General features: G+C 42.5%; 1 protein-coding gene across 5 annotated transcripts in view; it reads left to right on the plus strand.

Annotated features, from left to right (window-relative positions):
- Positions 1-20,905, plus strand: part of LOC119018096 (E3 SUMO-protein ligase PIAS1-like) — a 68,856-nt gene that overhangs the window by 41,209 nt on the left and 6,742 nt on the right. For all 5 annotated transcript variants that reach the window (XM_037095470.1, XM_037095468.1, XM_037095471.1 and 2 more), the window contains exons 3-12: positions 8,228-8,312; positions 8,414-8,552; positions 8,638-8,772; positions 10,977-11,082; positions 11,787-11,860; positions 12,162-12,322; positions 14,058-14,194; positions 14,547-14,772; positions 15,815-15,954; positions 17,017-17,057. In XM_037095470.1, the coding sequence (XP_036951365.1) occupies positions 8,228-8,312; positions 8,414-8,552; positions 8,638-8,772; positions 10,977-11,082; positions 11,787-11,860; positions 12,162-12,322; positions 14,058-14,194; positions 14,547-14,772; positions 15,815-15,954; positions 17,017-17,057 (1,244 nt within the window). The remainder of the gene's footprint in view (positions 1-8,227; positions 8,313-8,413; positions 8,553-8,637; positions 8,773-10,976; positions 11,083-11,786; positions 11,861-12,161; positions 12,323-14,057; positions 14,195-14,546; positions 14,773-15,814; positions 15,955-17,016; positions 17,058-20,905) is intronic.

Genomic DNA, 20,905 nt, shown 5'->3' on the forward strand with positions numbered 1-20,905 from the left:
CATCAAATCTTCATGATTTCAGATGTAAGAATCAGAATATTTGGCATTTTTACTTGAAATGTGACTGATGCATTTCAGCGATTATAAGAACAGCTGCAGATGGATCTTCTGTCCAGAAACCTTGCTACATGGGGGAAATCATGGCTACTTCAGGGACAGGATCAATAGTATATCCCTTTCTTTTTCCGTGTCACTTTTCGTGCACTGGTCGGCTCAGCTGAACAGCCAAACACAGTGATTTCTCTCACTTAGAAGCCATCAGCGATTCTACATGCTCAACTGGCCAACAAAACACAGACAAGGGCTTTCAAGTGGCGACTCGAGCCACTGACACTCACTGACAGGAGACCTTTAGCCCGATGTGTCACGGACCCTAAGGATTGTCGAAAGGTTCAAAATAACGAGTTGTTCAAACAAGTGTTCAAAAGAATGAATGAAGCCAGAATCCACCGAAGCAGAGACACAAATATTGAACCCAAGACGAAGTGTGGGTGCATCGTGAAAATTGTCTTAACAGGCAGAGTGAATTCATTTAAATTTAAGTTTGAAAAAAATATATAAATATAATTATATTCCTCTTCTGCTGTTTTATTCCTGGCAGGTGGAAACTCTTTTTCACACGACTAAAATTCTAATTAGATGTTTTCAGTCAGATTATGTCCATGTAAACAGTTAAGTTGGAATATTCTCAGAATGATTTTGGTCTGATTAAAAACATATTGGCCATGTAACCACTGCTATTATGACGATTATGAATGCATAGATGGCGATAGCAGGGCCGGCTGCCAGGCGGAGGAAATCTAATGCCAGCCTGAGCCGTCCTGTCAGCACACTGGAATGCCTTAATGAGCCCTGTCAATATATGACTGTGCAACACCCTCATGCAGATAATAAAGGATAATCACTGCTGTTCTGGGGAGAGGAAGTAACACTTCTGGAAAAATGTTCTCTGTGTGTGTGTGTGTGTGTGTGTGCGTGTGTATGTGTGTGTGTGTGTGTGTGTGTGTGTGTGTGTGTGTGTGCGCGCGCACTTCAGAGTGTGGGTGCAACATCCAGATCTGACCTTTTGTTGTGGATCCTTCCAGCATCGTAGTTCTGAATTTGAGTGACACTGAAAAGGTTTTTTGTCTTTGCCTGTGAATGTTGCAGGGTGTTGTGTTTGTGTGTGTGTGTGTGTGTGTGTCCATTGTGTGTTGTGCATGCATGTGTTGTTTTGTATGAGTGTGTGTGCTTGTGTGTGTGTGTGTGTGTGCGTGTGTCCGTTGTGTGTTGTGCGTGCATGTGTTGTTTTGTGTGTGTGAGAGTGTGTGTGTGTGTGTGTGTGTGAGTGTGTGTGCGTGTGTGTGTGTGTCCGTTGTGTGTTGTGCGCGCATGTGTTGTTTTGTGTGTGTGAGTGTGTGTGTGTGTGTGTGTGCGTGTGTCCGTTGTGTGTTGTGCGCGTATGTGTTGTTTTGTGTGTGTGAGTGTGTGTGTGTGTGTGTGTGTGTGTGTGTGTGTGTGTGTGTGTGTGTGTGTGTGTGCCTGTGCTTGTGCCTGTGGTGTACCAAACAGAGAAAAAGTAGCAAAGCCACTAACAAGTTAATAAACTCCAGCTGGGCTTTGTTGTGCTGGAGTCGGGCTGTAGAGCCGAGCACATTCTCTGTAGCTTAGCTCACACGGCGTCTCCTCTAACCAGAGAGGGAAGACCGAGAACCAGAAGTTTTCTACGTCTTTGCTGACTGCCGGGTCGAAATCACATCGCAATAATATTTCACACTTTCCAAACTAGAAGGCTCGCAATCCACAAATGAGCTTTTTGATAGTTTCCTCCATCTTTTCACTATGGAGTTCTGTAACTCAGTTCTTACAGCTGGGTTTCAGTTTAACTGGAGGACAAACTGTAGAAATATTTCACCGTGAGGTAACAAGTGCTTTGAGACCAGATGTGACCAAACTGGAACATAAATCTTAAACGTGTCGGGTACAAAGTGTCTGTTTTAACTCACAGAGGATTTTTACTGTTGGACCTTAAAGTGTAACTGACAACTGTTCGTCAGCTTCCTCTCAGTGTGGTCATTAACAGTAGTTAGATGCCTTCATTTATCACCAGTCTGATTATTTTTACAGTATATGCTTCCATGCTGTCCCTCGTGCTCACTGAGATGTGTACATGGTTTCAAAACCGTTTGCCTGCAGTGATCACGCCTTTTCTACTTGAAGTACGGCCCAGACTAACAATCATTTTCAGAAGCAGGCTGATCATTTTCATGATGAATTTTTTGTCTGTAAAATGCCAAAAACGAAAATCATAAATACCCATCACAATTTCCCGGAGCCGAGATGACGTCTTCAAATAGATTCTTTTGTGCAACCAACCGCCCAAAACCTAAAGATTTGTCATTTACAAATAAAAGCAGCAAATCCTCACATTTGAGGAGCTAATCAACAGATTAAGATGAAAATAATCTTTGGTTGCAGCCCCTTAGTTTGTTGTTATATATAGTACCGTGATAAAATGGCAGCTGACTGGATGTTTTGGGTTCCCCTCAGTTTATTTCCTCCACACTGTAAACAGCAAACCACTGAAGGTCATTTTCCCATCTGTCACTCTTCCCGCCATCTGTCTCTCCAACACATACATTTTACATTATAAGACAATGTCAGGTACAGCAGAGGTCTCAGACCGGCTACCATGAAGGGCTGAGAGTCTGCAGGTTGTCATGCAGCAGGAGTGCGTCTCAGTTTGCACTCCCCGCGTCCATGGTAACATTTTTCACATGATTTCCTGTCGGTTGAAGCATGGCGTCAAAACAGCCGGATTGATTTTGAAGCTTGACGTCAAGCACACGGTCCATCACAAACTGCAGAGAAGCACCTAGCCTCTTCTCTTCACGACAACTCGGAACGACGTGTAGAAAAACTCAGCTGAACGTCGTCCTCTCCTCTGATCACCTTAAACCACACCACTGATGTTCAGTCAGAACAAACTCTCCTCTTCGTGTCACTGATAAACGCTCTTATTTGTTTATTGTAATTACACTCGAGTCACAGAATGAATATCTCATTGATTTATTAATGTTCACATCCTAATAAGCACCACTAAGCAGAAATAAGATTACAGACAGTGGCAGAAATGTGTTTAATAACAGTAATTACAATTCAGCTCATGCCGTCATTAATTCAGTGTCTTCTTTCTGTGAACTCAAATAGAGACATCATTTATTGAAATTACATTCAGTGATGGAGTCGGCTTCGTTCTTTATAATGGCTTAATGTCTCAACTCGTGAGATTCTGCCTCGGCTTCACGCGATGAAATCAGATTTAATGTCCAACACGTCAGTCTTTTCCCACTTCTGTGTTTTCACGTGTTTGATATTTGATGAGGCCGCATTCTCGATCAGGTCAAGGTTGTTTTAGAGGATAAAAACACTGTAATTAATTATAAGATAAACATGATTATCTGTTATCTGTGCTTGCTTTTGCTTGTTTTTATCTCTCAACATTGCAAAGCTTATCTGTCAGATGAGGCGGAAAATATTAACTGATCACAGTTCGGATAAAAGTTGCGCAAATCAAAAATGTTTTGTTTTGTGCCACATTTATAACATTGAACGGAAAAATACTTAAACAAGGTGCAGCCGAATAATTTAATACCAATTTCTATCCACCTAACATTTGGCCACATAGCACTAGTTAGACAAATGCATCTGACACTACATTTCCTAAAACATACTAAGGTGACTGGCTGAATTGTTCAAGCCAATTCTGATCATCAATCATTAAGTAAAACAAGCTGTGATCATTTGCTCATCCTTTTAGGAATATACTCAATAAAAATCAACACAGAAACAATAAATGTAATGTTTTTTATAAATATGTGCTTATTTTGAATTTAGTTAAGGTGAGGACAGGAGCGACAGCAGACTGTGAGAGTTGCGGAATGATCCAAAAACACCTGTTTCACAGGTAAACAGGCTCATTGGTGACAGGTGATAGTATCGTGATTTGGTATGAAAGGAGCGTCCTCCAAAGCCTCAGTCATTGACAAGCATGGAAGAGGCAAGGTTCAAAACTTTGTGAAACACATGACTGTGTGAAGTACATGGGCACTTCATACAACCTTCGATTGAGCATCAGCCGTCGATTAGCTCAGCTTAGTGCTAAGACTGTAAACCAGCTCCCCAAAGATCACACGTAAACCCCCTCTGAGGTCACAACTTGATGGTTTAACACTTTGCTTTTTGTGTAAATTAAACAAACAAGATCGAACGTGTTAATGTATGAATTACTGCTGTTTCCGGTCTTTATGATGAACTAAGCTGAACATGTACAGCCATATTTAATTGACAGATATGAGAATTTTATCCTGTTCCTCGTCTGACACTCGGCAGCACATTTCCAAAAATTTTGATCTGTTTAGATTTATATATTTTAAAATTTGCCCAACATAAGAACACATGCTTAAATAAAATGCGGTATTAAAATGGGTTATGGTAATGATCTGTCTGATCATGAAAAAGGGAAGAAGAGTATGATCTGTCCTCTTGATGCTCAGTTTTGCTAACTGTTTTTGATGCTTCTACTTCTCTGGTGTTAAACCCCATCCTGAAGCGCCATTATAACATGCACAAAACTCCACCACTGACTCAAATCAGCCACATAAAGAGATCCTTAATACAACTGCATTCATGGGATTTATCAACATGAAGTCATATAAACAACTAAGACGCAAAACAAAGTCTACCAGAAGGCACACAGTGAAAAGACAGCAGCACAGAATCTCAGGATGAGACACAGAGAAACAATCAGTCCCCCAGCAGAAGCCTCTCTGTGCTGATGCAGGAGCTTTTAAGCGCTTTATTCCCAGAACAGGTGCACCTCATTGAGCAATCAGATGTAGCACATCTGGGCAGAGCTGGAGGAAAACGGGAACAAACAGAACAGGAACACATTCCAACAAAACGTGTCAGAGAAGTATCTGATATCCAGCCCTGGCTTCAGTCTCATGATGTGTCAAACTATTAGAACCTCCTAAAGTTGATGTCAGACACTCTGCTGCATCTTAAATCACTGGAGTTAAAGAGGCCGCGGTGGGATCTTGTGTGTGTGTGTTGGGGTGAAAGTAAGTTAGTGTGTCTGAGAGAGAGAGAGAAAAAGAGGAAGACATCAATCAAAGCTCATTTCAACCCTTCTCATATCTCTCCCAACCACACACACTGAAACACCAGAAACAAATCCACTGCCAGAGAGAGAGAGAGAGGGAGGGAGAGAGGGTGAGTTATAGAGCGATGGAGACATGAGGGGGGAGAGTGAGAGAGGATGGAGTGAGAGAGAGTGAGAGAGCACTTTCTATTTTTAGCGCGTGTGCCCGGAGAGGAGGAAGACTGTTGTTCGAAAGCACACTTGGTGCCGATGATTTTGTTCTGCAGCACACAGGCTGCCGCTCCAAAGATGCAAGGGCGAAAGCATACCGTGAATACACGCCATACAAATTATACGGCATGTGGGCGGTGAAATGGGTCGTTACTGTGAAAATTAATGGCTGTTTGAAAGGCTGATGAGAGGAGGAACATGATTGGTCCGGTAATCATCCACAGGAGCTGCAGAATTTGTCGCCTTCGACGCCCCACATGGAGAAAAATAGCCTCCGTGTACTTTAACCTGCCGAGAGTGCACGTCAGAGTGCACGATCATGTGTGCACGCAACTTTCCCTCCGTGTGTTTGACACTTCTACTTTATTTTCGGTAATTAAAGCAACAATCGTGATTCCTGACAGGTAATCCTGTAACTCATCTTCCCCCTCGCTCACACAGCCCTCGGGCCAGAAGATTCCCACCGAGATTCATTAAATATGGCATGTGCACGCAAACAGGGTCCTACAGTGTTTTAACAGTGGTGTGTAACGCTCACTCACAGGTGTACAGAGCACTCTTGTGGTGAAGATTTTAGTTGGTGTGTTCAGACTTAGCTTGGTTCTCTGTTCTTCCAAAAGAAAACCAAAATTTACTTCTGGTTTTTCTTCAGCTCGTCAGTGATTCCAGACTGTCGGCATGCATCAGTCTGCTGTTTATACCTGCCGGACGATTTAAGATTTCACCCCGATCACACTGAAAAAACCTCTGAGGATGAACTCCTGTGTGTCCTCACATCAGTGGCCTGTAAAATCTGCCTAGCTTGATGAACTACAGTCCTCTATGTTGATGAAGGACTGCTGTATTGTGTGCAACTGGACGCGTTGCAGTTCCACCTCTCATCCAAGAGGCTTCTTCAGTTCTAACCGGTCCTCTATCGATTTCCTGATTCATTTATTTTGACTTGCCATCCAGCATCTGTCCAGTCATTTTTAAATTCTGAGCCTGCCCCACAGCTGAAAGCTCAGTTTGCTTATTGTGTCCCCGATGTGTGGAAATGCGATGGATTCCTAACTAAAGACGGGCAGGGACAGGTGCACAACCTGCCACAGGAACCTGACTGAAGTGCAAGCTAGTGTTGGGGGAAAAAAAAAAGTCGATACTAAATATTTGAAAGTGTTGCAGTAATGCATGTTCCAGAGTGTCTCTGCTGGTAGCAGCTGTGCTTCCTCGCTCTGCCTCCTCTCAGCGAGTCGACACACACACAGTCCTGCCTGCTCCCACTCTGCTGACTATAGTCACAAGTTGATTACTTTAAATGTGTTGTTCTTAACACACAGTACGAAAGCCTTGTAATATTTATCATTTGCTAAAACAAAGAACATTTTAATTCCCGCATTTTACACACGGTATCATGGAACTTGGTATCAAATATCAGTAGTTTTCATATTTTCAGGGTTTTGTATCGAAATTAGAGGGTCCTGTACCGTGACAACACTACCATGGACCGACAACTCCAATTTGCATTCCCATCTCTGTGACCAGTGTCTTCTGTCGTAGTGTCCTCTGCCCGCTGAGCAGTTTGTTCATCACAAAAGAAGAAGGGTGCTCACCAAAAAATAAAAGATATGTCCTATCTGTGATGAAATCAAATTATTTGTTTCCTCACAGAACATGGGATTCCAGTTTGTTTTTGAAGCAGATTCCGATGATTTTCAGGATAATATCGTGAACGCCGGGATAACTGTTACTCACTTATTTGCATTTTCGTTGCCCCGTTGGCTGTTGTAGCACGCCAACAGTGCAGTGCCTCCCCCAGCACACACACAACTTTTAGATTCAGCGAGTTTAAAATAGCAGTTAAAGACAGATTATTTATCGAACAGAATAACTGAACATAGTCTTGTTACTCCTGCATGATATATCTTGCTAAAATGAGGTAAAGAATGAACTGAAATAGACCTTAAAACCTTTGTTTTATTTAACTTATATTATTCTTTCTCAATTTTCTCAATTTTCTCCTGCTGCTTAAGGTTGTAGAACATTTAAACTGTTTTTAACTAATCGTGTATCAGTATTTGACGACCATTTCATTTTGTCTATTTAAACAAGTTGGTAACTTTTGTTTTGAAAGTGCTATATAAATAATCTTTATTATTTTGTAATTGGACTTTGTCCATTGTCTTGTCTTCGGACTGAACCAGACTCCCTCTTCCCCTTTGTTCTTGTATTTATACGAAGCTAAGCTAATCACCTCCCACCTCTAGCTCCATACTGAACACAGATCTGAGAGTTGTATCGATCTTTTCATCCACCTCTCAGAAAGGAAGTGAGGCAGCAGATAAACCAAACTGTTAAACTATTCCTGTAAGTACGGATGAAAACCACAGTTGGGTCGAGCTCCATCTTCTCACCATCTTCTGACATGTACACACAAACTTTTCATGCCTTCGCGAACCTGCTGTCTCTTTAATGAAGGTTGGGTTAGCAGCACCAGTTATTTCCAGCACCTCTCGGTCGGCCTATAAATAGAACACGTGCACACATTTTTCTTCTTCTTCTTCTTCTTCACCTCTGTGGGAGGTGATGTGGTTTGACATCCAGTAGTTGTTTAGCTTTGGCTAATTTCATGTCTAGAAGATCCTAATAATGCTGTTTATGCAGCCTCGGATACATTACTGTTCACGCACCTTCTGCTTAACCTCCATCTGCAGATTAAAAGAGTATGCAGCTATGCTTTGTCTTTGCAGAGGTTCGGTCTTCTAAACCTCACTCTGTGTGGGTCACATTTCTTTTTATATTTGGCCGACATTTTGTCACTGTGAGAAACTTGGTGGATGTTTATAATTTATGTTGATTCAAAATGTCTCCCCTCCTCTCTGTCCCTCTCTGCAGCATCAGACAACAGCCAGCGATTTCAGGAGACGTGTTTTGCCTTCGCATTAACGCCACAGCAAGTCCAGCAGATCAGCAGCTCGATGTAAGACGAACGCCGCTCTGTCAGTGCAGGATGCTGAATAATTGATAGATGTACATGCGTTCTGCAGATGTGTAGTGATAAATTTGTTTCTGTGCTCAAAGGGACATCTCGGGGACCAAATGTGACTTCTCAGTTCAAGTTCAGTTGCGGTTTTGCCTGTCGGAGACGAGCTGTCCTCAGGAAGACCATTTTCCACCCAATCTGTGCGTGAAAGTCAACGGGAAGCCATGTAACCTGCCGGTGGGTAACCACAGGAACGAGAGGAGTGACAGGATTTTTATTTGATGAGCATTAGAATCTAACTTCATTATGTTTCCTCCTCCAGGGTTATCTTCCTCCAACCAAAAATGGCGTGGAGCCTAAGCGGCCCAGCCGGCCCATCAACATTACCTCACTGGTCAGATTGTCCACCACAGTCCCCAATACCATTGTGGTGTCGTGGACCGCCGAGATCGGAAGGGTAAGGCCCAAAGCATCACAGTTTCTCAACAGGGAGGTTTGAAAAGGCAAAGGAAGCTGATTCAAGATGGGAACAAGCACGTTAAATGAATGAAGTTACATTATGTTTTTCACAATTATAATGAGCAGAATAAAAAGGATAACATTTAAAGAATAAGAGAATAATTTAAAGAATAAATTAAAAAAAAAAAAAAAAACTTTTAGTTTTAGCTCCTGTCTCTTTAAGGCTTCTTCTCCTCATCTGACTGGTCAGCTCACACATGTCTGTGCTAGCACAGCTTACAACAACAGAGCAGCTGTGCTAAATTCTTACATGTCATATCAGCTGCTCGGCATAAATGATGCAAATGGCCGGACACAGTGACGCAGTGTGATGTCATAAAGTCCTAGGATTAAAGACAGGATTCAAGGTGTCTCTTTGTCTGTGGGAGAGAAGGGCTTCCGTTGGTGCAGAACCTGACCTTTTAAACTTTTGAAAAAAATGTTTTTAATCTTTTACATGCATAAGAACTTCAATAACACACTGAAGAGGAGGCTAAAAACCAAGTAGGTCTCCTTTAAAAAACAACGTCTTAACGTGCCTGCAGTGGATCTTGGCCTCAGCACCACTCGCAGTCCACTCCCCAGTGATCTCACAGGTCTCACAGGGTTTTACTTCACAAGCATACCAGATAGATATTATGTGCCAACTCCAATAAGTAACAAAACTTCTGACTGGCTGACTGGTTGGAGATTGACTGGGGTGATGCGGGCTGTCCTGTCCTGAAGGAAGTTTCAGGTCCCTGTTGGCCTTTTCATTCTGATGCACTGATGAAGTGATTTTGTTCAAGTTTAAAGTATTCCAAATCTTGACTTGTCACCAGGTCCTTGACTTTGATTATGCTTTTAAGCTGATAAAATGCTGATCAGTGATAAAGTCATTTATTAAGTGCAATCATACGACAAGACTTTATTGATCCCTCGCCAGGGAAATTCACTTGTTTCAGCCCGAAGCAGAGAGAAAAATAGAGGTTCAGTGATGGATAATAGATAGTAAAATAGAATGAATACTGCACACAGATGTGACACAGAAGTACAAGATGCACACACTAATTCCACTATAGTAATATACACCTGGTGTGTAGTAATATTTTAGACAAGTATAAAATGGTATTAACACAGAACTTAACAGATACAAACAGGAATTTAATTTGATCTGCAGTTTCTTCCATGTCTGTGTCTTGGCGGCAGCATGAATACATTTAAAAACGTCACTTCAGGGTTTGCTGACTAAAATGTTTAGTTGGTTTTATTTTTATATACATTTCTGTCAGCACAAACTCGTTTTTATGTAATATCAAGAACTGTGTCTTATCTCACTGGAGTTTGTGGGACAGTTAATTGAAATCCTCCGTTAATCCTGATTAGGTTTCCAATGTATTCATCAAGAAGCTGTAAATAAGACTGGATCTAGAGAATCATCTCGTTCTTCTGTTACAGTCTAGACAGACATTGATGCAGACTTTTATTATATATTATTGTGTGTGTGTGTCTGTGTGTCTGTGTCTGTGTCTGTGTGTCTAAGTAGATTTTTTTTGTATATAGCTTTTTGAAGACAAAATTAATAAGGTTCTTTACTTGGGCATTGGGTAAGATCCAGAAAAGCAGCAGTCACAAAAGATAAAGTGACCATGTGAGCCACGTAGGCTTACATAATAAAAATGTACGCATCACATGCATGTGTGTGGGCGGCAGTTTGAAGCTCAGGGAGTGGAATGTCTGCCCACCACGGTGTGGAGGTCTTACAGACACAAATCTTTAATGGATGAGCAGAGGAAGAAAGAATAAAACTGTGACCTCATATGGGCAAAATGCATGTTGAGTGAAGACTCAGTTATTGACAAAATCACCTTTTGATGAAACATTTCAGACCAAATAAATCTGTTAATTTATCTCAAGTGTGGATTTGACGGAGTTGGGTGGAGCTTGACATTCTGCAGACAGGCAGTAGAGGGCAGTAAAGGAACCATCTCGCAACGAAAAGTCCATCAGGGCACAAGTTCTTCCTCACACATGGCTGAGCATCCATTTGTCTCAGAGCAGTTGGACCAACCTTGTGTCACACCGGGCGGGTGCGGCCCAGAAATCCCTCGTGCCGCCATGAGGGATGTAAAGTGCCACTCTGCACATTATCACATCACTGTCTGTATTTGTGTGTGTCCACAGAGTTACTCCATGGCAGTGTACTTGGTGAAGCAGCAGTCGTCCACAGTGCTGTTACAGAGACTACGGGCGAAAGGCATCAGAAACCCAGACCACTCCAGAGCACTCAGTAAGGATGTTTCACATTGTTTCATTGATCAGATTCACTGGATCGATATAAGAGCCCATGTTTATCTTACTAAACCGAATATTGGTCTATGTTAAATGCAATTTCATTAGAAAATGGTGTTGGGCTTTCTTTAAATCTTACTCTCTTTGTGTTGTCTTATTATTATTTGTTTTATAAGGGAAGTGTAGTATAATGCATAAGTTACTTCATTTAACTTTTTTTTTTTTTTTTTTTTTTAGTAAGTGAGTCTTTCCCAGACTTTCGTTGTCCCCACTTGTTTGCTGAATAAGCATATATGTAGAAAAAGCACCATTAGATATATTGTCTCTGTATTGTTTTCAGTTGAGTGCAAGTCAAGTTCATAAGTAAGAGATCACATTCTGGTTTATTTACAATGTGCACAGTGCTATGTTTTGTAGAATCAGGGTTGTAAGCTGCTACACTTCCATCTCTCTTTTTGTTGATGAAAATGTACAAATGCTATTTATCTCTATATATTTTACACTGTATAGGAAATGATAGAAGAAGAAGTAGGTGCAGAGATTCAGTCAGTCCCTCACAGCGTGAGGTCAACTACAGAAAACCGCCTCATTCATGACCCTGGTTTTATACGTGGTGAAGGAGACTAAAAGCAGAACAAGAAGAAGTCTTTTGGTTCTCGCTCACTCATGTTCTGATGTCCTCTGATCTCTTGTCTCCTGCAGTCAAAGAGAAGCTGACAGCAGACCCGGACAGTGAAATAGCCACGACCAGCCTTCGTGTGTCGCTTCTCTGCCCGGTAAACATCCTCCCTGCTCCTCATGAATTTAACGCAGTGTTTAGACATCCGTTCACGCAGAGACGTGTCTGTCCTTTCTTTCTCCTGTTTTCTTGTTTTTCTGTGTGCCTGAACATGCCTTTAACTTTGACTTGTGTACGTGATCCACCTGTCAAATTGTCTTGTCTACCCCTATCATCCACCCTTTCCATGTGGGCTCGGCGCGTTTGTGACATTTACGCTTTCGTATTCCCTCCATCTCATCCCTGCTGTTTGTGACTTCTATATGCCCTGACTGCACGTGTGTGCACACACTGTGCAGCTGGGGAAGATGCGGCTGATGATCCCATGCCGGGCGCTGACATGCTCCCACCTGCAGTGCTTTGACGCCACACTCTACATCCAGATGAACGAGAAGAAGCCAACCTGGGTGTGTCCTGTATGTGATAAGAAGGCCCCCTATGAACATCTCATCATCGACGGGTAGGTCACCCAAACCTCCACCACCCATTATATAATCCCTAAAAGCAGGAAAATTGTCAAAATCAATCAAATCTGAACAAGTGGATAAAATTTGGCACGTGAAATATTCCTGGTATGGTACGAAGGCAAAACACAAAATTGTTACAGGGAAGAAGAAAGTGCTATAAGTGGGACGCTACTGACCAGAATGCAGTAACAGTGCGTTTACATTTTCCCCTTCGGTGTGTCATGACTTTTTCTCACGTACAGGCACGTTTTCATTTTACTCTTGGGCGCACTGGGACTTGTTCTTGTGTTTCAGCGTGTCTCACAAGTACTCTTTTCTGCCCTTCTCCATGTCCTGCTGGGGAGACACAGGAGCACAGCAAAAGCACCAAAAAATTGCCGCTCGCAATTTCGGCACCCATGTTAACCACTTTTCACATCGAGCCTGCTTGCAGCCGGCTCACAGTTTGTAGCAGTCTTCCCTGCATGCAAATCTGGCAAGAAAACCCACTGAAACAGTGGCGATGCTGTTTGTGATTGTGTTTTTATTCCTCGGAGATGAGCACACAAATGGTAAATGGACTTGCATTTATATAGCACTTTTCCAGTCGACACACTCAATGTGCTTTACAACATTTGCCACATTAGACCACATTCACACACACTGATGGCGGAAGGGTGCTAACTGCTAATTGCAGGAGCAATTTGGGGTTCAGTATCCTGTTCAAGGACACTTCATCGTTCAGCTCAGCTCAGCCTGGGGGAGCCGGGATTCAAACCAGTGGATTCAACCTTCCGATCGCTACACGATCCGCTCTACCTTGAGCTACAGCTGCCCCGTCCCCCACTTCCTTTGTAGATTGTCACACAAGCCTATGGTCCTTTTAACTTGCAGAAAAGGCAAAGTCCCGCTTATCCGGGACATATAAAGTCTATCTGTCAGAAGGGTTAAGGTTGTATCAGCTCTAGGTGTGATTAGAAAAGCGCAGAAGAGCAGAACTGACCGTGACCGGACTGACTGTGCAGAGACATGCCTGCCAGCGCGTCAGTAAAGCGAGTACCGGCAGTCAGTCAGCTTTCTGCTGCATCTTGTGGTCGTCCGCGGTATGTCTCCTGTGCAGTCTCAGTTATTTTGACAAACTCAGCTGTGACACTATAATCACTAAATAGATGCCTGCCTTTGTCTTTTAACGGCAATTAAAAACATTTTTAAAAGCTTTTCCCCATAGTGGCAAATTAGAGTAAATGCATATTTACTTCTGAGTGTCTGCACAAAGTTCAAATGTTTTTTTTTGAAAGGAGATACAGCACCTGTCTGTAATGGATACACTGTAATCTAATCACTGTAAAGTTTCATCTGAAAATGAAAGGCTTCACGGAAAACATGTCACATGTAGTTTTAAAGGACAGAACATCGGCCTCATCAGCATCCTGCGACTTGAAATGCAAAATGTTTGTTGCTTGCTCCTTTAGGGAGGCCAGCAGCGATAGTTGGCTTAGATTCACAGCAGAAACGACCTCGTAGCTTTAAAGCCTGCAAGTGATCAGTGTATAAGATGAAAAGATGGACTGCTGGAGTGTTCCTTCAGCTCACTGAAGTATTTTATGTGGACAGAATGTTGATGTTAGAATTCCTTCAAAGTGTAGGATCTTTTCCGCTCAGCGTTTGTTTAGAAAATACAGATTTCTCTGTGTGTTTGTGCGCATTTCCCCGGATGTGTTTGTGTATGACGTGCATGTTTGTCCTCAGGCTTTTCGTGGAGATCCTCAACAGCTGCACAGACTGTGACGAGATCCAGTTCAAGGAGGACGGCAGCTGGGCCCCGATGAGGTCTAAGAAGGAAGTTCAGGAGGTCTCCTCTGCCTCATATAACAACGGCCTGGACGGTGAGACATGTCATGGGGGTGGACCGGGGGACAGAGTGTGGGGGAGGGTAAGACACAAAGGTTGCTGCGATATAAAAGCAGCGAGGGAAGGCTGGAAGTAATTATATTAGGATTAAAGAGACGTGGTAAGAAGAGGGAGGACGTGCATCCCCTCCTCCTCTGTGTTTATGAAGTGTCGGTTTTAATTTGGTAAGGCATCAATCACAGCGGCTCTGAGTAAACTGCCTGTCTCCATAGTAACCTAGTGTATCTCACACGAGGGTAGAGGAAATTGTACACATGGTCCATAGCACTCTGCTTTTTACTTCCCCACCACAAAAACACAAACTAAAACGTTCCCGCTGCTCTCCAGCTTCATGTCGGACGTCTGCAGGCGCAGATCAGCGGAGCTCCTCGTCGTCCAGCCACAGCAACGGCAGCAACAGCAAGAAGGTGGAGGTGATCGACTTGACGCTGGACAGCTCCTCGGAGGACGAAGGACAGGACTCGCCGCCCCCGCCGCCGCCGCCGCTGCCTCCTCCACCCAAAAGAGCGTGTCCCTCTATGTCCCCGACCTCGCCGCCCGTCATCAACAAAGGGTCAGCCACACTGCGACACTGTGATCTCGTCTCCACACGCAGTTTGTGTTTCAGAAAGAGAAATGGGGCTCCATTTGCCTGCTCACATAATTATCTAGATGTTAAATGATTCATGAGTTCTTGCAGCTGAACTCAGAAGTATCTCAGAGAGGAACACTAAATCTGTTTGTGTTTCTGCACAAACTGCGTCATGAACAGAGGATTTAAGTTCAGCCAGGAATAGTTCCACATGTATAAACTTTCAGCCAAACACACCTTATAGAGGAGAAAATAAAAGTCCCATTCATTTTGGATGCTACGTGACTCAAAGAGCTCTTCTACATCTTGGATCTGCATGAAACTCGGCTGGTTCAGTCATCTGTCCAGAAATATTAACAACTGAGTAAAAAAAAAAAAGATCTCTTGTTCACCGAAACTCAAGTAGAAACAAGTCACTTTGCAGCAAGAATTGTCCGATTACTGACTTCACAGATTCTGTTGTGTGTGCTGTTGATGACAGATGAAGCCTAAAGACTGTGCTGTTGATTAATTAATGAATCAACTAATTGTCGCAGCTTTCATTCGCTCCTCTGACTCAATTCTTTTGGCCACTGTGGCTAAAAATAAAACACAAAATCTGTTTTTCTGCAGTATCATGAACAGTTTGAAAACCAGCCAGTCATAATTCCATGTGTATATAGAATCGAATTAAGTGCTTGGTAACCGTCTCGGGATCAGGAAGGATTGATGGACATGCAGTGAAGTGAAACATTTCTGGTGCCAGCGGCATCTCCAACCTCAAAAGTCTACTGAAGATTTTGAAGTCAGTTATCTGAAACTTTTAACAGCGACATCTGTCAGATTAAAATGCATTACCTGCAGAAGCTGCTGCTGTGTCATTTGACTTTAATGAACCCTGTGACTGTTATTGTTCTGACATTTGTGTTTCGGGGTCGGCACAGGAGACGAGCTCCCCTGTGACATGAAATAGGAACCTAATTATACATTTAGAGTCCCCTTAACTTCTTCATCTCTGAAGCTCCTCCTCTGTATCTTCCTTCAGGGTGTTGAACCTGCACCACCAGGCGTCCCCTGTGAGCCGCACTCCCAGCATGCCGGCTGTGGACACCAGCTACATCCCTCCTGTTCCCCCGCTCATCCAGGACTACAGACCCTACTATCACACCCCCAACGACCTGTCAGGTAAACACCCACAGACTCGAGTTGACTCGGAACAGTGTTGGGTAACAGCTACTAATTACAAGATTGCAAGATTTCTGCCAGTAAAACATAACCTGTTACTTACTGCGTTACCTACTGAGGAAAGTAACGTGTTTAAGTACGTCAGCGTTAACGAAAATTACAGTAAAACATGTCGGTTATATTGTCCAGACAACATGCTGCAAACTGTACATGAACCTTTGAGTGTATTGACCTTACCGTCATTTTGTTGCCTTCTTTACAGCCCACAGTCTGTAACTCAGAAGACTGATAAAATGGATGATGGACCCAATATAACATTTAAAGCTCTTTATTTGTCTGACAGCGAACTGGGCGGAGCCAGGCAGTGTTAGGCACAGCGGTTTCAATGTGAAAACTATACAATAAGCACAACTTACATTTCACAGTGATGTTGTTCTCTGGGAATATTTCTACAAAGTTATCGCTGTCCTCTCGGCCACCTCGCTACATCGAGCTGGCTGGCTATGCGTGTGGTTTACCTTCAGCTGACATAGCCATGTGTCGAGCAGCAGGACAGAAACAGAAAAAGAGAAAATGCTTCAGGGATCAAAGGCGTTACGTTACTCGTTCCAACAAAATGTCATTTAAGTACTCTAACGGATTACTTTGTAACGTTTTACCCACAACTCAGCTCAGGAACATTGACTGGAGTGATTTTAGTTCTCATTGTCGAAACCTCAGATATAGTAAAAAAAAGAAATGAAAGATATAAATAAGCGTGGAGAAATAAAAAAGAGGGAATTAGCAACGGGAAAAAATGAAATGCTTAAAAATTTATAATTGAGTTGATAAAAGGGGGAAATAAATTGGAAAGCGATTGTAAAATATAAAGAAATACAGAAGCAAATTGAAACACATTTTATAATTTCTGTTGTGCATTGAAAAGATTATTTATTTCTTTCCCTTTATTTATATTTTGTCAGTATCGGTCCTCCGTACGCAATACTTTAACCTTCAAACACACTTGTATTTGTTACTTGTTGTTGCTATTCTCCACTGACTCTGTGTCTACTTGATTTGCAGAGTTGAACTTCTTCTCGTTTCTTCAAGGCGACAATCATCAGGTACGTACATTAGGTGACGTGGAGGTGCCGAGTTCAGCACAGCCTGGGAGCTTGTTTCATTTGAAAATAAAACAAGAACTCGAAAAGTACCAGGAAAACAAAAGCTAAAGCGCTTTGTGTTCCTACACAACAGACTCCCTCTCCGCAGTTGACGGTGATGAAAGCTCCCTCATGCAGAGTCACAATTTAAAGAAACGTATTTGAAACCAGAAATTTGGTCAAAATTGTCCATAAATTGTCTCTAAACCTGCTGGTACTCAGTGTACCTGTTGGATGTCTGCTAGAGAGCACTAAATGTCATCATCCTTCCTGTCTGATCGTGTCTGTTAGAGCTATTTAAGGAAAAGCGACACATTAAACAGTCTTCACCCCGCAGTTAACTGGTGGGTCGGATCTCTGAGGAAGTCAAGCATGATCACAGACGCCTCTTCACTCTTTGCTCTGTTCAGGTTCCGTTACTCAGGTTTTTTTCTCCCAAATTACAAAATAAAACAACATTGTTTCCACTCAGTCTGAGAGGTGGAAAATCCAGCTGCTCATATAGTTTTGAGGTTTCTCCTGAGAGTGACTGGAATTTCATATGTGGTTCACACAGGATTGAAAAATTGCATTTAAAAAATTCAACAGCAGCTACGGTTCCAGAATAAATTCCCCTGCTATTCTGGTGAGTCCACAGACGTCACCGCGGACAGTTTTTATGGAAGCCACTTCCTCCCGGGGAAATAGAAGACTGTCGGCAGTGTTTTCTGTACATTAAAGGGACGACGCTTCCGGAAAGATGCTGCTGTGGAATTTTTTTGTGTTATTTTTATAATGCTGTGAGCAGAGCACCGTTAAATTGTGGAGGCAGAAATCAAATTAAACCAAAACTACCTGCACAGCGGGATACCACGAGAGATTAGTAAGTACATATTTTTGGGTTTCATCACATTTCTATGGATTACATCAATTTTCAGCAGTGAATTCAGTCACCGGAAGCTCTATTCAGATTGGACAAGTTTCACCAGGGGATTTGATTCAGAAATTACTCTGCATGTCTTGGAGGGATAAGCGAAGTCTGTATTTTACCCAAATGTACTGATAATATGCCCCAGATTTGACTCCAGAGTCCTGCCAAACATCAACTCTCAGAATCTTAACGTCTGTTCTTCAATTTCTGCATTAATGATATGTGTGTATCGAGCATAGATGCACATTTATAACTTATTGAGATGCAGTAGCAGAGGCTTTGTGGCTGTACTTTAAGCAACATTATGTGGGTTTCTCAGCCTGCTTCAACATCATGTTGATGGTACAGTGAATTATAATAAGGTGAATGGTGTCTCTGCCACTTGTTTCAGCTCTGTGTAACTTCATTGAGAGGGCAGGATCACAGCTTTACACACATGTTGACTTCAAAACACAAGTTCTCAACACATAACATAGTTATGATGTCATGAGGTTTGTTTGTAGTCAGCAGCTACATTATGTCTAATGATGTATGATTTGTATTTACAGTTACTGTATTTACTTTGGTGTTGCACTCAGAACCTGTGGGGGGCGCCAAATCACATAAAATACCAGTTTCTACATAAATCTGCTATAAATATGAAAAAACAGCTGTTTTACTCTGTCGTCAGTCACTGTAAATGTCAATTAATATTTCTTATATTATGAGTCACAATCAAAGTTATTGATTAAACAAACAGACAGCCTCAACAATTATTACAAGTTTTACAGTTAATATTGCGACTGAGGAGTTCAAGGCATCGCCAGCTGGTACCCGCGTCCCATGACCTCCACTCTAAAGTGGCCCACACTCCGCCCAGACTCAAACCAACGGCCAACTGTCTTTATCCGACCACTCCGCTTCCTCTCGTCTGACCCGTTCAGCAGAAAAGTTGCATTGAAACATACCACCTCGACTGCTGCCAACTACACAGTAGCGTGTACGTTCTCCGCTTGCGCTAGATGCAATAAGTCTCCTTAACATCCGGTGGCACTGGTCTCTTGCCAGTAATCCAAAACATGACAACAGGAAGTGACGGAACGGAGTGCAGCCCATAGATTATGAGATTAGAAAAATAAAGTGCACATAGAATTAGCTCAGTATTTGTTTGACCTGAGAAGACATTTGTGGAATACAATACTTGGCATTACTTGAAGGATCATTTTGGCTGAGCTGACGGTCGTGTTGTCTGCTCCAGGCTCGTTATTATATGAAGACATCACAGGGGGGAAAAGTAATAAGGAGAAATTGCACCTCCGCCCCTCCCACACACCGTGCTGATTCGCTAGCACACCACCAATCAGAATCAATCAAAATGGTCATTGAACAGCTAGCACACAACTAATCAGAGTATCCAATGGCGTCCAATCCTCAGACCGCCGACACTCTCAGACTGAATCTGACCAGACGCTGTCCGAACAGATTTGTTCCCCAACTCGTCTGAGTCAGAGTTTCATTTGTCCAACGTTTGGGCCAGTGTGTTCCTGCCTTAATGGTGACCTGGAAGAGGACGGGCCAAACTAGTTGATAAGCAGTAAAAACCATCAGAATGTAAAAAGATTATAATTTTACAGAAGAACAGATATGAGGAGATAATAAAACATAGGAGAGCGGCAAACTACCTGTTTGTGTCAGTCAGTGTGAAATGAAATATTGATCATTTCACAGGAGCATAAAGAATAAATTCCATTAGATACATTAACATTTACTGACCCAATATAAACATTAGTAAATGTTAGAGGTGGGTAAAAATATCGATTCATCAATGCATTGCAATATATTTTTTCCCAATTCAATATCGACTCATAAAATCCTCAGAACGGATTCAGGCAAGCAGCGGCCCCCCGACCACCCGCTGTCCCTCACCGGACGCCTCTCGGTCTCCACCCTCAGCAGCTGGAAGCGGAAACGCTGTCGGAGCTGTGGAGGCGGGTATCCGTCTGACGCACAGCTCTTTCGGAGACTGTAAACTCCCAGCACAGTCGGTCTCCCCCTGGCTGCTGCACCGTGCACCCGCGGGTAGCACTCTCCTCCGGGGAGAGAGGGGGGTTCAGTGTCAACGTGTCACCCCCTCGCGTCTAGCTGGAGGGAGGAGGGACCACGGTTATGTCTGTTTATGTCAGACAAAAATGAGCCATGCAGCCCCAGAAACAATGGCACTTTCTCAGCTTAACTGTGGTGGCACTATTTTATTACTAAACCCATCTTGTGCCTTTGTTTACATTTAAGATTCCTTTTTTGAGTTTAAAAATTATCAACAGGTACTCTAATGAATTATTTGTTTATTACCACTCAGTGCCGAATCAATATCGAAGCATTTAAATCAATATTGAACCGAATCGATATTGAATCGAATTGTGACCTAAAGAATCGAAATTGAATCGAATCGCGAGGTTGTTAAGAATACCCAGCCCTGATAAATGTGATTATGTAACAAAGTTAATCATCTCTTGATGATGACTCTGTGAATATTTTTTCCAGCTGAGCATTTTTACATATAGAATAAGTTTTAATCCAGAAACGATTAAAATTAGATCAGATTTAATCATTGTGGTTGTTTTGGTTTGCTGAATAATTCTTCCAGACATTTTTCCTTGTTCAGCCACAACGTGTGGGACAGTAGATTGTTTGGATTTATCGGTGAGCCAAGTAGATTCTTATTAACTCTGCCATCATCATAATGTGCTTTTAAAAGTTCATTAAAGTTGCATTTGTTACAAAACTCTGGTGCAGTCAGCCTCATTTTAATGACATCAGAGTACAGCTAACTTGCTTCATTTACTACTTAAACACACACACACCCTTGTTCTCCTGGTTCTCTGTGTTCTAATGTTTTTTTCTGATCATTTTAAAGGTGCCG

Source organism: Acanthopagrus latus, chromosome 4 (assembly GCF_904848185.1).
Source record: "Acanthopagrus latus isolate v.2019 chromosome 4, fAcaLat1.1, whole genome shotgun sequence".
NCBI lineage: Eukaryota > Metazoa > Chordata > Actinopteri > Spariformes > Sparidae > Acanthopagrus > Acanthopagrus latus.